The following is a 12570-nucleotide window of genomic DNA, read 5'->3' on the forward strand; positions in this document are numbered from 1 at the left end:
AAAATCAAAACAGAGAAAAGGCGGCCCAGCCACGCCTACCGCATTCCGCCCACAAGTGCTGGCTAGGCGGGCGAGGCAATTAAAGCGCGTGACGAAAACATTTCGCTGCCACGCCCATGAAAATTTCATCCGTCAGCTGAGGAGGATCCTCCATTCTATGCAGAGAGAAAAATACTATTGTTCTTAGCAATTTTCACAATAATTTTACTTAAAGTGGTATGACTTCTATTTAAGCTTAAAAGCCGAATAGTTCAGTGTAGAAATTCTGCACTTCATTCGTTTCTTTGCAAATATATGGGCTTAGTTTTAAAAGAAAAAAATTCAAAGTTGTGGGCACAACTGACCTAAATAATATTTAAAGTGAGCTGCGTTTCCATTCAATTAAAACTTGAATTTCAAGTGCAATTAGAAAATATTTTTAATTAATTTTTCTGGATGCTTTTGCAACTCTAGCTGTCGGAATTGGTTAATAATTCTATTCCAATCAACTTATTCGTTTTTTTTGTATAACGGCTGCTGCTTTTCGCTGCCCTCCGCGAAAAACATTTTGTAAAAGCCAGGATCAAGTGTGAGCATTTTCAGGGGAGAAGATATATGTGTGTGTGTGGGTGCGTCGTGCTTATTAAGTGGTTCGAGTGCTGATTTATAGCACTTTACCCTCCAGTCATGACGGTTATCCTGCCAGCTTCAACTGAAGGACAGGACACTCGTCCTCTGTCCTTCATTCCTGCGGACGGCGCACCCAGCACATTCGGTTAAAGTTTTAAGCGCTCACTTTGCATCTAAAGTGTGTTCGGCAGATAAATGTTCTACACGCGCGTTACTCATACGCCGTGTTGGCAAAGGTAAAGCGGCTGCAAAAACAAACCGCACTTTACCTAATTGAACCTGCCACGAAAAAATAAAAAGGTCGCTGATTAATTTAGCTGGGAATGTCATTTAATGCTTCAACTTGACGATAAAGTTACCACTTTTGGCACAATTTAATTAGATCCGTTGTAAAAAGAATTACCAATGAGAGAATTTATTATATCCGTTACTCGTAGATTATAAGGGTATACTAGATTCGATGAAAAGTATGTGACAGGCAGAAGAAAGCGTTTACGCGTATATAAAGTATATATATTCTTGATCAGGATCAATAGCCGTCTGTCCGTATGAACGTCGAGATCTCAGGAGCTATAAAAGATAGAAGATTCAGCATACAGATTCTAGAGACAAAGACGCGGCGCAAATTTGATGGCCCATGTTGCCACACCCACTCTAACGCCCTAAAACCATTTGTTTTTTCGTAAAACCAGACACATAAATAACTAATTTTCATTTGGTACACGTGGCTTGGAACAGAGAATGTATTTTCCAGTTTAAATAATCTGACATAAGCTAAAGTACATATGGTTCCAAAAATATTGCTCATAATTCTCACGATTCTTTTCAAATTCGTTCTTGTCAGTTTATAACTCTATGTCTTTCTGTCTAGATCGTTTTCATTTTTGGCAAGTAGCGAAATTGACTTGAACTACATTTGCCCGATTTCTATTTTCCCCCAAATGTTTACACTACCACTCACAATATCTCTCGCGGCCCATTCGCACAACAAAGAACGAAACGGATGCAATAAAAAAGGTGGCAAGTCTGGAACAAATTAATATATTTACGGACATATGGATTGCTTGGGCGGACGTATTAAACTGGTTGTAAAATTGACCTACGGGCATTACTCAAGTCTGGCGATCGCTATCGGATTTGGCTCGACCCAAATAAGATTTTCCCGAACCGTGGAAATGGACATGGTTTCGGTCAAGTGCAAAAGCAAAAGCAACGGCACTCGCCCATAAACTTTTTATAGTTTCAATAAATATAAAATTTGAGAGCCATTAAAATCGGTCCGAAACATGCAAAGGCATTCTGCATTTGTTTGTTGCCGCCGTTCTTTTGCAATTCACTGTTTTTGTTCGCTTTCGAGTTTTATGTATGTGTTTCGAATATTGTGAGCGTGCTGTATTTTGGGATATACGTACATACGATTTTCTGCAGCGAATATAAACAAAGTTTTAATGTTTATATAGAGCTCAGAGAGACAGCGTCAGCGAAAAGCGAATTACGCATACGCCATGAATAAAGTATATCATTTCGGGTATGGTGCTAATTCACTTTCTTAAGCTTGGAGAATTTAAACGGCAAACTGAGCTCCTTGTTAAGTCGATTATTAGAGTGTTATAATGATTATGTGTTTTTGGTAGAAAACTCTTTTGGCCAACCAAAAGTTTGTCTCTTTTCTTGCTGGCTACTTGATTTTGACATTTTGCTGGAGCATTTGGCCCCTATTTATTTAGCTCGATTGCTTCTAGTAAAGCACTAACTTACTGATAAACAAAAATGAAAGAAAAACGCTTTCAAGAGACTTTATTTAACCGGCGGCAAAAGTCAAAATGCTTTAACGGTCTGTCTAAATTAAACGCTCGCTTATGAATTCATGCTACAAAGTTATGTCTGTTGCTTAATTTATATTATGTACGGTATCTTGCCTGGGTTTACTACTAAATGAAATATCGATTAATTACTTGCCAATTTACCCTCATCAACTTTCTGCCAAGACCTTTAATTAGAAGTAAACGAATGTTCTGCTGGATGCCAAAAGCCGTATCTTATTGGACATATCATTTAATAAGCACATATGGCTTTCGTGTAAGCCACGATGGTTTCGCTGAATTATCAGACATTAAACTCTTTATGAAAATGCTAAATAATGAACTTGGCGAATCGTTAAGAGTTTTACATGCCCATACATGAATGCTTATGTACTCACGAATTTTGGGTAATTTTTTAATAAGTATTCAACGCTTCTTCGGGCAATTTTTCCAAGAATTTACCTGAGTGTGTGCGTGCGTCGTAAACATTTTTATTGGCCATTTTCGACATGAAAGGCAATGAAAGGATATAACAAGCCAGGTCGGAAAATGCTTTATGATGGCCGAATGACGGAAGCAGAGACGGAGAAGAAGAAACCAAAAAAAAAAAAAATAAAAACAAAAAAATGAAACATTTTCATTTCCATTTTCCATGTTTGTCATGGCCCATTCAATTATCTTAATATTACGCATACGCCGCATGGGCTGCCAGACCAAACAGTTTGGGTCGATGTGGTGAAGGCTGGATTGGTGGCTCAAAAAGAGAAGAAACTAATTACCGTCGGCCAAATAAACAAGACTCTCGAGAATTTCGGCCTGAGTGCGTTTATTGATATCGAATTGCGGCTTAAATGTGAGTGGAATTGCGGCCGACTTGCGGTTCTCTTACCTTCTGCCAAATTTCACGCAAGGTCCGGCAAAAATCCGTTAGTCCATCATTGTTTCTACCAACTGATTTATTCACAAATTATTTTCACTTTTTCATTTGCACTGTGCTTTCCGCTTGACGTGCTATAAATTCGATAAACAGAAACGGAATCGTTGTGGACTAGAAAGGACACTTGGCGTTTGACTTTGGTCCTGGCGTTTTAGTTGGGCATCTCTCATTTACATTTTATGCATATTTTAATTGTTTTCAGATACGGAAAGATGTGTCAAATGCTAAAACGCCCTCGGAATCCGCACAGGCGGAAGCCAACAATGAACAATGAACAGGTCCTGCGGCTCGGGATCCAGCTGTGGTCATTGCACTTGGCACAATTCCTTTCCTTATTTTTTTTTGCCTCGTTTTGTCTTCATTTAATTGAAAATTAGAACGAAGTTTGTGCTGTCCCAGACAGGATTTGCATTGCCCCAGCCCGTGCCCAGTCGCTTTTTTTGTTAAACTTCAATTAGGCAAGTTTTTCCAATTAAAATTTGCGCGCTGCAATTTTAAGGGTTCTTTGCTGGCCGGTCTAACTTTCCGAGTGGTTGGTTTAATTGGTTTTTATTTTCTGTAGCCCCTTTTATCGGGCTGCATTGTTCCCATATCAATCTCAGTCAAGCTGAGGGAACCCGGACGGAGACATTGATAAATGCAAAAGGGTGCCGAACCGAGAAATGGGTCGGAAATCGCATTGCCCATTTAGACCATATATTTAAATGGGGAAATGCTGCATCTTTGATGGCCGAAAAGGGAGATCTTTTAATCACAAAATCCTTTAAGAGCCGATTTAATAATCTACTTCTTAGTATGTATATTTAGATACACTCCATTTAAGGCTAGTAAGCGAACATAGTTACGCAGGTCGTGAAATGCAATGCCGTTTAGGCAACGTCTATAATCAAAGGAATGTCGCACCTGCTGCGGGGGGAAGCTGGGGTAAACTGGAATCGCTGGGTATAAATATAAACAACTACCCCATGCCGTTCTAATGCCAGGCCCCAAACTCCGGTGTCTGTGTGCGTGTGTATCTGTGTGTGCTGGGTATTTCACTTATTTACACTTCACTTCGGCTGCTGATTTTGATTCTGCCGCCGCTGCTCACTTGTTCGCGCGCCCGTTTTCAAAGTTTTCCCCAGCTTTTCCTTATTTATTCATTTTTTTTCTAAATATTTGTTTCGGTGCCGCCAGGTTCGGTTTTCCGCTGCGAGCACCAAACGCTTTCAACTTCGACGAGGAACTGAGCGGCGGAGCAGCTCGGAAAAGCCGAAAGCTTTCGGCCCAGAAACACTATGGAAATGGTACACAGAGAGTGAGCAAGGCAAGGAGCACAAGCTCATGGGGCTGGCTGTTGCTTTGTTTTCCTCGAAATCAGGCCGAAAACGAGGGGAGTGGGCCGAAACACTTGTGGCTCAAAGAAGGCTTCCATGTTGCCGGCTGTTTGGCAACACGTCTGAATGTTGCCCCAGCCATTAATCGTGTTGCCTCGTCGCGCGAGATGAGTGCACTTTTGCACACACTCGCACACCTCGAAATGCCGGCACTTTTCGACCAATTAATATCGACCGATATAAAGTGTAAACACTTTTTGGCCTTAGGCCATCTGCTTCTGGCCAAAACTGGCGGCCAGATAAGATAAACAATAAAACACCCACGAGGCATGTTGCTGCTACCCCGTGTTGTCATTGCCACACTGTTCAATGGGATTTTAGCTTAGTGCGGCTCGCATTCGGATTCAGATCCACATTCGGTTGCCAGTGCCCAATCTGCTCGACGACTGTTCGCTTTTTCGGATTCTCGATTCCCAGGCAGAAACCGGAGGAGCCGTCGAATGCGGTGAGCTTTTGGAGCCAGCGGCTCGGGTTCCACTTCCACTTCATTTCACGATGTGCCCAAGAATCCACCGCCCACCGCTCGCCAGCGTCTTGAGCCTCTTTGGCGCCCGACGAGGTGTCAATTCCATTTAAGAATTGCGGGCATAGCTTTGTTATTGCCCATGACCATTCTAGCCAACCATTCCGGCTAACAATGGAATAGTTATCTCTTCGTTACTGCCCTAGACTGTTAGTGTTGTGGAATTAGTTTATACTTATCTGATAGTATTTCATTTGGAATGGAGTCTTGTTTACAGAATGGATTGTTATCAACTTGAAATAGATGACATTACTTTTATCATGTTTTTAATAAAGCTTAGTTCGAAATATTAAGTATGTTAGGTGATTCAAGTGTAGCAGCTTAAGAGCTCCTTAGCATCATCGACTAAGACGTCTTGGATTTATGGGTCGTCAAAGGATACACTTCATTAAATGGTGCTCCAACTGTAATCAAATAGTTCTGTTAACGAATTGCCTTTTTCACGACATTATATAGACATTTACATAAAGGTCTTTATTATCGCGGAGAAGCTGCGCCGCGGAAGGGCAATGAACTTTTGTTTTCGCAGGACCTTAAAGCATTGGAGCTCAGGTGTCGGGTGTACCGTCTGCTGCAAATTAAGTGCGATTAGTCAGCCAACGGGTTGTCACGGATGCCCTGGGGCATTAGCTTAAGCATGATGGTCCCCGGGGTCCGGGTCTGCCGAAATGGCTGCTCTCTGGACCCTGGACAAAATCAATTTCTATAGTTAATAAGCCTGCACCCTGCTGTGGATCAAGCTGCGTGCTCTTTTCACGAGAGACGCCACGAGGCGGGCGGATGGGTTCGTGCCACCGTGGGATGTAATTAAATGGATGTGTTTAGAGGTCCTGCGGCGCATTGTGTTGCTGGCTATTGCTGCTCCACGGACTCCTGCGATCCTTGGGCTAATGCACTGGCTCCCCCCGATGATGTTGCATAAATTAATTGATTTATCAAGTGCACGCCGACTCTACGTCTTAATTAGCATTTTCTGTTTGTGGTGGCCCACGACGCGTATACGCAATTAGTACATATTTGCCTCGTTAATTACTGGCCATGTACGCATTAGATAACAGGCCACACGTGGCCCGGCAGCCTTTTGAGGATTTATGGCAAAAGGGTCTGGGCCAGAGCTGCTGGCCAAGGCACGAAACACCTCCATCTGCTTAACGACTCATAAATCTAAACACTCCCGCCACGGCACATAAATAAAACCCAATTCAACGCAATAAAATAAAATGTCCAGATAATCCATTCGCAAAAATGAGAAAAAATCAATTTTTAGTTTTTAGTCTATGCTAACCTGTACCAGTTACCCACATTGTGAGCGTTTGCAAACATTTATTTTAGCTAAGCCACAGCAAATTTTGGCCAAAGTGCAAACTGGTTAGCTGACTGTCAAACTACCAACGAAATTCCAGTTTTGCTGCTGCCAATTGAAAAGCTTTTCGCATTGAATTGTTTTGAAAGTGCTAATGGGATTAAGCAGATCCTGAATGGCTAAGAGGATGATGATGAGCTCTGATGCTGAATTCAGTGGGAGCAAGCTGGTTTATTTAATGGCATTAAATTGGGCACATTGGGCTTAAGGCTACGGTTTCAAATTAAAAATGTGCTGCTCATAAATTTAAAGTGAAAATTTCGCGTTCAGCTTAACTCAGAGTGCTGGTATGACATTTATTTCGATTGCAAAATTGTGTCCCGAATGGTAAGGTCGAGAAAAAAAATACATATTTCGACCGCATCTGTTGATACGTTTTTCCTGTACGCACATCCGTGTGTATGACCATAAAACAGTGATACAGCATCTCTGCCTGTCACTCTGTTGATGCATTGAATGGCCAAAAGGCTTAGAAAAAGTGATGAAATGGGCGCTGAATACATGGCCCAAAAAAAGAAAAAATAAATGGGCTCCGCCTACCACCTGTTTGGCTTACAGCGCTAATCCATCAATGGCAACAAGGCAGAAAGTGCCAACAGCAGCTTCGAGTGCTTTAGCCCAAAGTAAACACTGGCGCAAAAAATAAACCCAATAAAATTGCCAATGCTTTTGTTTAGAAAAGCAAGAACAACGAGCCACCGGCTCCATTAAAATACATATTCGAAAAGCCCTAAAAATCCATTCATTCAGGTGGGTCGTAAAAGCGCGAATGGCCGCAATTCCCCAACCACCACCCACTCACCCACTAACCCAACAACCACACACACACACATATGGCCATGGAAAATGCCCCTCCATCATTCATCGATTGGGGATGTAGATTTGCCGCACTCTGTAATATCCTGCAATCGAAGTTGGTGTTTTCTTTTATTCTACTTCCATGCCGTACTTTTCCCATGTTCTACGTTTTATTTATACTCGTATTCTTACAATTCAATAAAGTTCAATAAATTTAACGACTAGCAAGTGGATTTCGCTGATAAACACAGACGGATCAAACAAATAAAAGTCCTTAGCCTGCTAGGCATCCTGTCGCATCCGAGAGATGCAAAAAGAGATGCTTTCGACTGGCTTACGGGTTCTGAGTCCTGAGTTTTAAGTCCTGAATCCGATAGTGTCAGCGGGCAGAAGGTCAAAGGAGCACATCGACTGGCATTGATGGACGAGGGGGTCAGGATCGAAAACATATCCCCAGGTCATCGAAGCCGCACATGTATGTAATCGCTTTCCCGTAGTTGTAAAATGAAAACCCAATTTAGACGCCATATTTTTCGATTTTAAAGAACTGGCTTTAAAATGGCTTAAATACGTTATCCGAAAAAGTTGTAAATATGTGTATATTTAGGAATTTATAATGTTCATTTTACCATTCGCAAATCAATAATTGTTGCGCATAAAGTTAATGTGGCAAATATCTTGTAAATCACAGAGACAATTTGAATTTCAAGAAATGCGTCACTTAATTTGCAGGGACAGCAGCAGGACCTCTTCTCGTCCTTCTCTTTATTCAGTTTGATAGCCATTGTCATCGACAACCATCGATTTCGGTTTTTTTTTACAAAGGACTGCCCTTCATTTGACTTGTCTGCCGTTCCGGATTCATATCTATATCTAAATAATGGGATGTCACTTTTAATTTGAGCGGCGATTAATATGCCTAGTCATTGGACTGTCTACCCTCAGACGCAGAAAATCCTCTGTTCGCAGTTCCAATAAAAAGCAGATTGGAAAAAGAGACAAAAGCTGCAGGATTCAAGGCATTTCGACATCTTCATTGTGCTTATCTGATTCGGGGCAGAAACACACACACTCTCGTGTATTTAACTTTCTATAAGGATGCCATGGATACTCCCAGTCGTTCATTTTTGGTTTTAGAGGGACAATTAGCCGAGTAGTCCCCACAATTTAATTGTTATAAATGCCAAGGCTGGATGTGAATTAAGTAATATTTATGGAAGGCAGTGAAAGGATATCGGGATGCCAGGACACTCTTCCCAAGCGTCAAAGGATCATTAATTACACTGGATTTTGCACTCGAACAGCTGACTCAGTGGCACCACCACGTGGTGGGCGTTGCTCTCTAGTCCGTCTCCACATCCGAGTCCCGGCTATCCTATTACCATTAATTTCATGCACAGAGCAGTGAAAGAGCATCTGCTAGATAGTCCTGGTTGTGATTTCAATTAAGCACCCAGAACGGGCCGAAAAAAAAACCAAGTTATGAAGATAAATGTCACTCGTCAAGTGGCAATCAATTAGTTAATGCTTTCAGGACCCACGGGACATACACACGTACATACATACATATCTTTGTACATAGTTTGCCCCATCGCCTCGAGGCAGCCGAAAAACTTCTGAGGCTCTGCGCCTGAATTCGTGTTTGTCACAGAAATTATTCAATTACCAAATTAAATTTAATGCCTTGTACTCGAAGGAGGTCGAAGGAAGCAGCCAGCTTGCTTTTGATCCCACTAAAAGCTTTAATAACTGCAAATTGCTTTCACAAATTTGTCTTCGAACGGGAAAAGCTGGAAAACGAGGGGGTGTGGCCTGGCGCTGGGGCTTAGACGGGCGGAAAATGGGGGACGCCACCTGCCCGCATACCTGGGCAAACATTTTTCTCATTTCGGTGTGGCATCCCTCGCCCGTGACCAAATATTTAAAGGCATTCGACGTGAGCGGCACTTTCAGTTCTTAGTTCGAGTTCGATGGGGCAAAGGCCAAAACGAACCATTATCGACGTTTTTGTCCCCCTGCATGCCACATTAATGTCTCTATCTACCTGATGCCGAGCATCAGAAATCCAATTATATTCACTTTATGTACAAACAGCTCCTGCAGTCGAGCAAAGTGAATGCCTGAATGGAAAACCCTCTGGCCTGAACCATTAACTAATTCCGAAATCCGCTTAAAAATTTAATTTTGTTCACCTTGCAAAAGGGCTGTCAGTGGGGGCTCCGAATCCGCTTAGTTAGTCACCTTTTCAATTGGCCCGAAAAAAGATGCTCATTCGATTGGAGTTTGAAGGGCTTTCTTATATATAATTTATAGTCAATCAATATACTCAATAATCAATAAAAAATATATACTCAGATAGTGGAAAAAATAACAGGAAATTTTTACATTTTTCTGGAATCTATATACCTAAAGTTCCTTTATGATTCCTATGATCTCTACGTTAGTTATGGTTAATTAACAGCAATAGTTAGGATACTTTAATGTAAACGACAGTCTCTTTTAAAGTATGTAAGCTTTTTCTCAGGGTAAAGCTTGGATGACAAGATCATATAAAGAGCGCCACTCTTTTGAGAGCTTTGAACAACTCGATGATGAGCTTTGTGAGAGCTTCGACAACGTCAACAATCAACTTGTTTGTCTCTCTTTAATATTTCAGTTGCTTTTTTAACCTCAGCTAAGCCGGTTGCATTTTAGTTCAACGAGAAAGTAAATGAAGTGGCAAAATATTTGTGTTTTGTATTAGTTTATTGGTCACACAAATAAGTAATTAACCAATCTATTTTAGCTGCCTGTACTATGTCGGCCAAACCCATCCTCTATTACGCTCCCCGTAGTCCCCCCTGTCGTGCTGTTCTGCTGACGGCCGCCGCCCTCGGTTTGGAGTTGGACTTGCGGTAAGTTGTAGTTGTTCCCCCCTCCATCGCACTAGCTGATAAACCGGTCTCCCCCACGACCACTCTCTTCATTAACCCTCCACTTGAGCAGTGGGGTCTTGATAGCCCCGCGTTTAATATGCTGGCCATTTATTATTTAATAATTAAACATTAAGGTACTTAGCTAGGATAGCAGATGGTAAGATTATACTGTCAACTAATGGGACCAGTCATATTTAATAAAATTTTCGTTAGTTATGATTTAATTGAAAGAAAGATAACGAATAGCTTAGTAAATTTGAAAGCTGATCATGAAATGGTTGAAGCATTAGTTGTTGTTTTGACAAACTAATGGCTAAACGACTCTCTGCTCTCTCAGCACCTGTACTCTCGTTCCTCCGCTATCTCGCTCACGTTCTCTTCTGCCATCTCTTTCCAGACTGGTCAACGTAAAGGCCGGAGAGCACAAGTCCGCCGAATTCCTCAAGTTGAATGCGCAGCACACGATCCCCGTGCTCGATGATAACGGCACCATCGTGAGCGATTCGCACATTATCTGCAGCTATCTGGCAGATAAGTACGCACCGGAGGGCGATGACTCCCTGTACCCAAAGGATGCGGAGAAGCGCCGCCTGGTGGATGCCCGTTTGTACTACGATTGCGGTCATCTATTCCCGCGAATCCGTTTCATCGTCGAGCCGGTGATCTACTTCGGAGCTGGCGAGGTGCCCACCGATCGAGTGGCCTACCTTCAGAAGGCCTACGATGGCTTGGAGTACTGCCTGGCTGGAGGAGATTACTTGGTGGGCGACAAGCTGACCATCGCCGATCTCAGCTGCATCGCATCGGTGTCCACGGCCGAGGCTTTTGCGCCCATCGAGCCGGATCAGTTCCCGCGCCTGGTGCAGTGGGTCAAGCGCATTCAGGCCCTTCCATACTACCAGAAAAACAACCAGGAAGGTCTGGATATGTTGGTGGGACTGGTCAAGGTACTTCTGGCCGAGCGACAGCAGAAGTAATCGAAATGGCTTCGAGGAAGATATATATTTTAATATAATGGGTTTTTATTCGAAATTATAATGGTCTTTGTTTATTTTGCTTGAGTTCTGGTCTAAAAATCTTAAGCTTTAATTTAGCACATAAAAGAAAAATTTCCGATTTAAGAACTTTTGATGCCATAAATCCATCTCAAACAATCAATCAATACGGCGAGTAATAAAAACATGAGTTTCATTAGACAGCAGCCAGGACGATGAATCAAGGCCGGAACAGCAAACAATAATAGGAGATGTGATACTGTGGGTGTGGGTGGGTGCTTTGTTGGAAGGTGAGACAGGACTAGAACCGGAGACAAGGACAGCGAATGCGAGAGCGACAGTTATGTGCAGCTGGTCGAAAAGTAATGGCAAAACTTTTTTATGGGGAAAATGGGAAAGGCCGCGATGGCGAAGGCAACCAGTAACCTGAACTGTGTGTGTGTGAAATTCAAGCCAGAAAGTTTTTCCTGTCCGCTCGGCTCCTGGCCATTGTTGTTGTTGTTTGTTTGACTTGTCGGTGTTTGGCGGCGGTTCTCGTTATTGATTACAAGCTGTAAGTGATCGCATTTATAGTTGTTAAAGCTTCTTTTGGCTTTAGCTTGTTGCGGCAGCCTCTTGACTTTGCTTTTGGCTTTTGGTTTGCCATTGCCATTGGCATTGGCTTGGGCCACTTGAACGGAAATAACTCGGAAGTGTGACACGGATTTTCTTTCAGTTTAAGTCTATTTAAACTTGTTCTCCAACTTTGAGGGGGGAAGGCATTTATTCTGTGTACTCGAAGATTACACAAATGGTCGCTAGAAGAGGTTGTGCTACAAGCTTGAAATATTGAGATTATTATCCAATATTTATTTTATTTTAAGATTCCATGACTAATCTCCCCCATCTTATGGAAACATTTGCTCCTTCATCCGTTTTCGACAGTTAATATATTCCCAGTTTGTCAATAAATACTTAAAAAACCTTTCGGCCAACATGTTCGAGAAGTAAATGCAGCCCAGGGACACGGAGCTGCAAAATGGAGCTGACTTTTTGCACACATTCTGCCTTGATGCACTCGGATATGGCTGACGACTTTTCGCAAACGTGATGTGACACTTCACTTTGCACTTATGGCCGCCAGTCATTGTCGATCAGAAGTGGCGACACGAGGCGAGTTGTGTGCATCCAGTGTGGTATCCGGTATCCAGTATACAGTAGCCAGTATTCCAGTATCCAGAGCCCAGTAACCAACAGCCATCAGCCAAGGGGC

The 12570-nt window shown here is 42.4% G+C and overlaps 2 protein-coding genes across 7 annotated transcripts in view; one reads left to right on the forward strand and one right to left on the reverse strand.

Moving 5' to 3' along the window:
- LOC6621890 (NACHT domain- and WD repeat-containing protein 1) overlaps positions 1-4555 on the reverse strand; it is a 33658-nt gene extending 29103 nt beyond the window's left edge. For 4 of the 6 annotated variants that reach the window (XR_004361375.1, XR_004361374.1, XR_004361373.1 and 1 more), the window contains exon 1: positions 3301-4554. The gene's annotated coding sequence lies outside the window, so the exon portion shown is untranslated. Of the gene's footprint in view, positions 1-3300 lie in introns of all 6 variants that reach the window. The other 2 variants (XM_032715337.1, XM_032715339.1) reach the window with 2 other exon arrangements.
- A 5461-nt stretch (positions 4556-10016) lies between these two features.
- On the forward strand, positions 10017-11485 carry LOC6609804 (glutathione S-transferase 1). Its single transcript, XM_002034422.2, has 3 exons — positions 10017-10114; positions 10194-10302; positions 10721-11485. Exons 2-3 carry the CDS (start codon positions 10205-10207, stop codon positions 11298-11300), a joined length of 678 nt encoding a protein of 225 aa, XP_002034458.1. The 5' UTR covers positions 10017-10114; positions 10194-10204; the 3' UTR covers positions 11301-11485.
- The last annotated feature ends 1085 nt before the right edge of the window (positions 11486-12570 follow it).

The sequence above is a fragment of the Drosophila sechellia genome, chromosome 2R (genome assembly GCF_004382195.2).
Source record: "Drosophila sechellia strain sech25 chromosome 2R, ASM438219v1, whole genome shotgun sequence".
NCBI classification, from domain to species: Eukaryota; Metazoa; Arthropoda; class Insecta; order Diptera; family Drosophilidae; genus Drosophila; species Drosophila sechellia.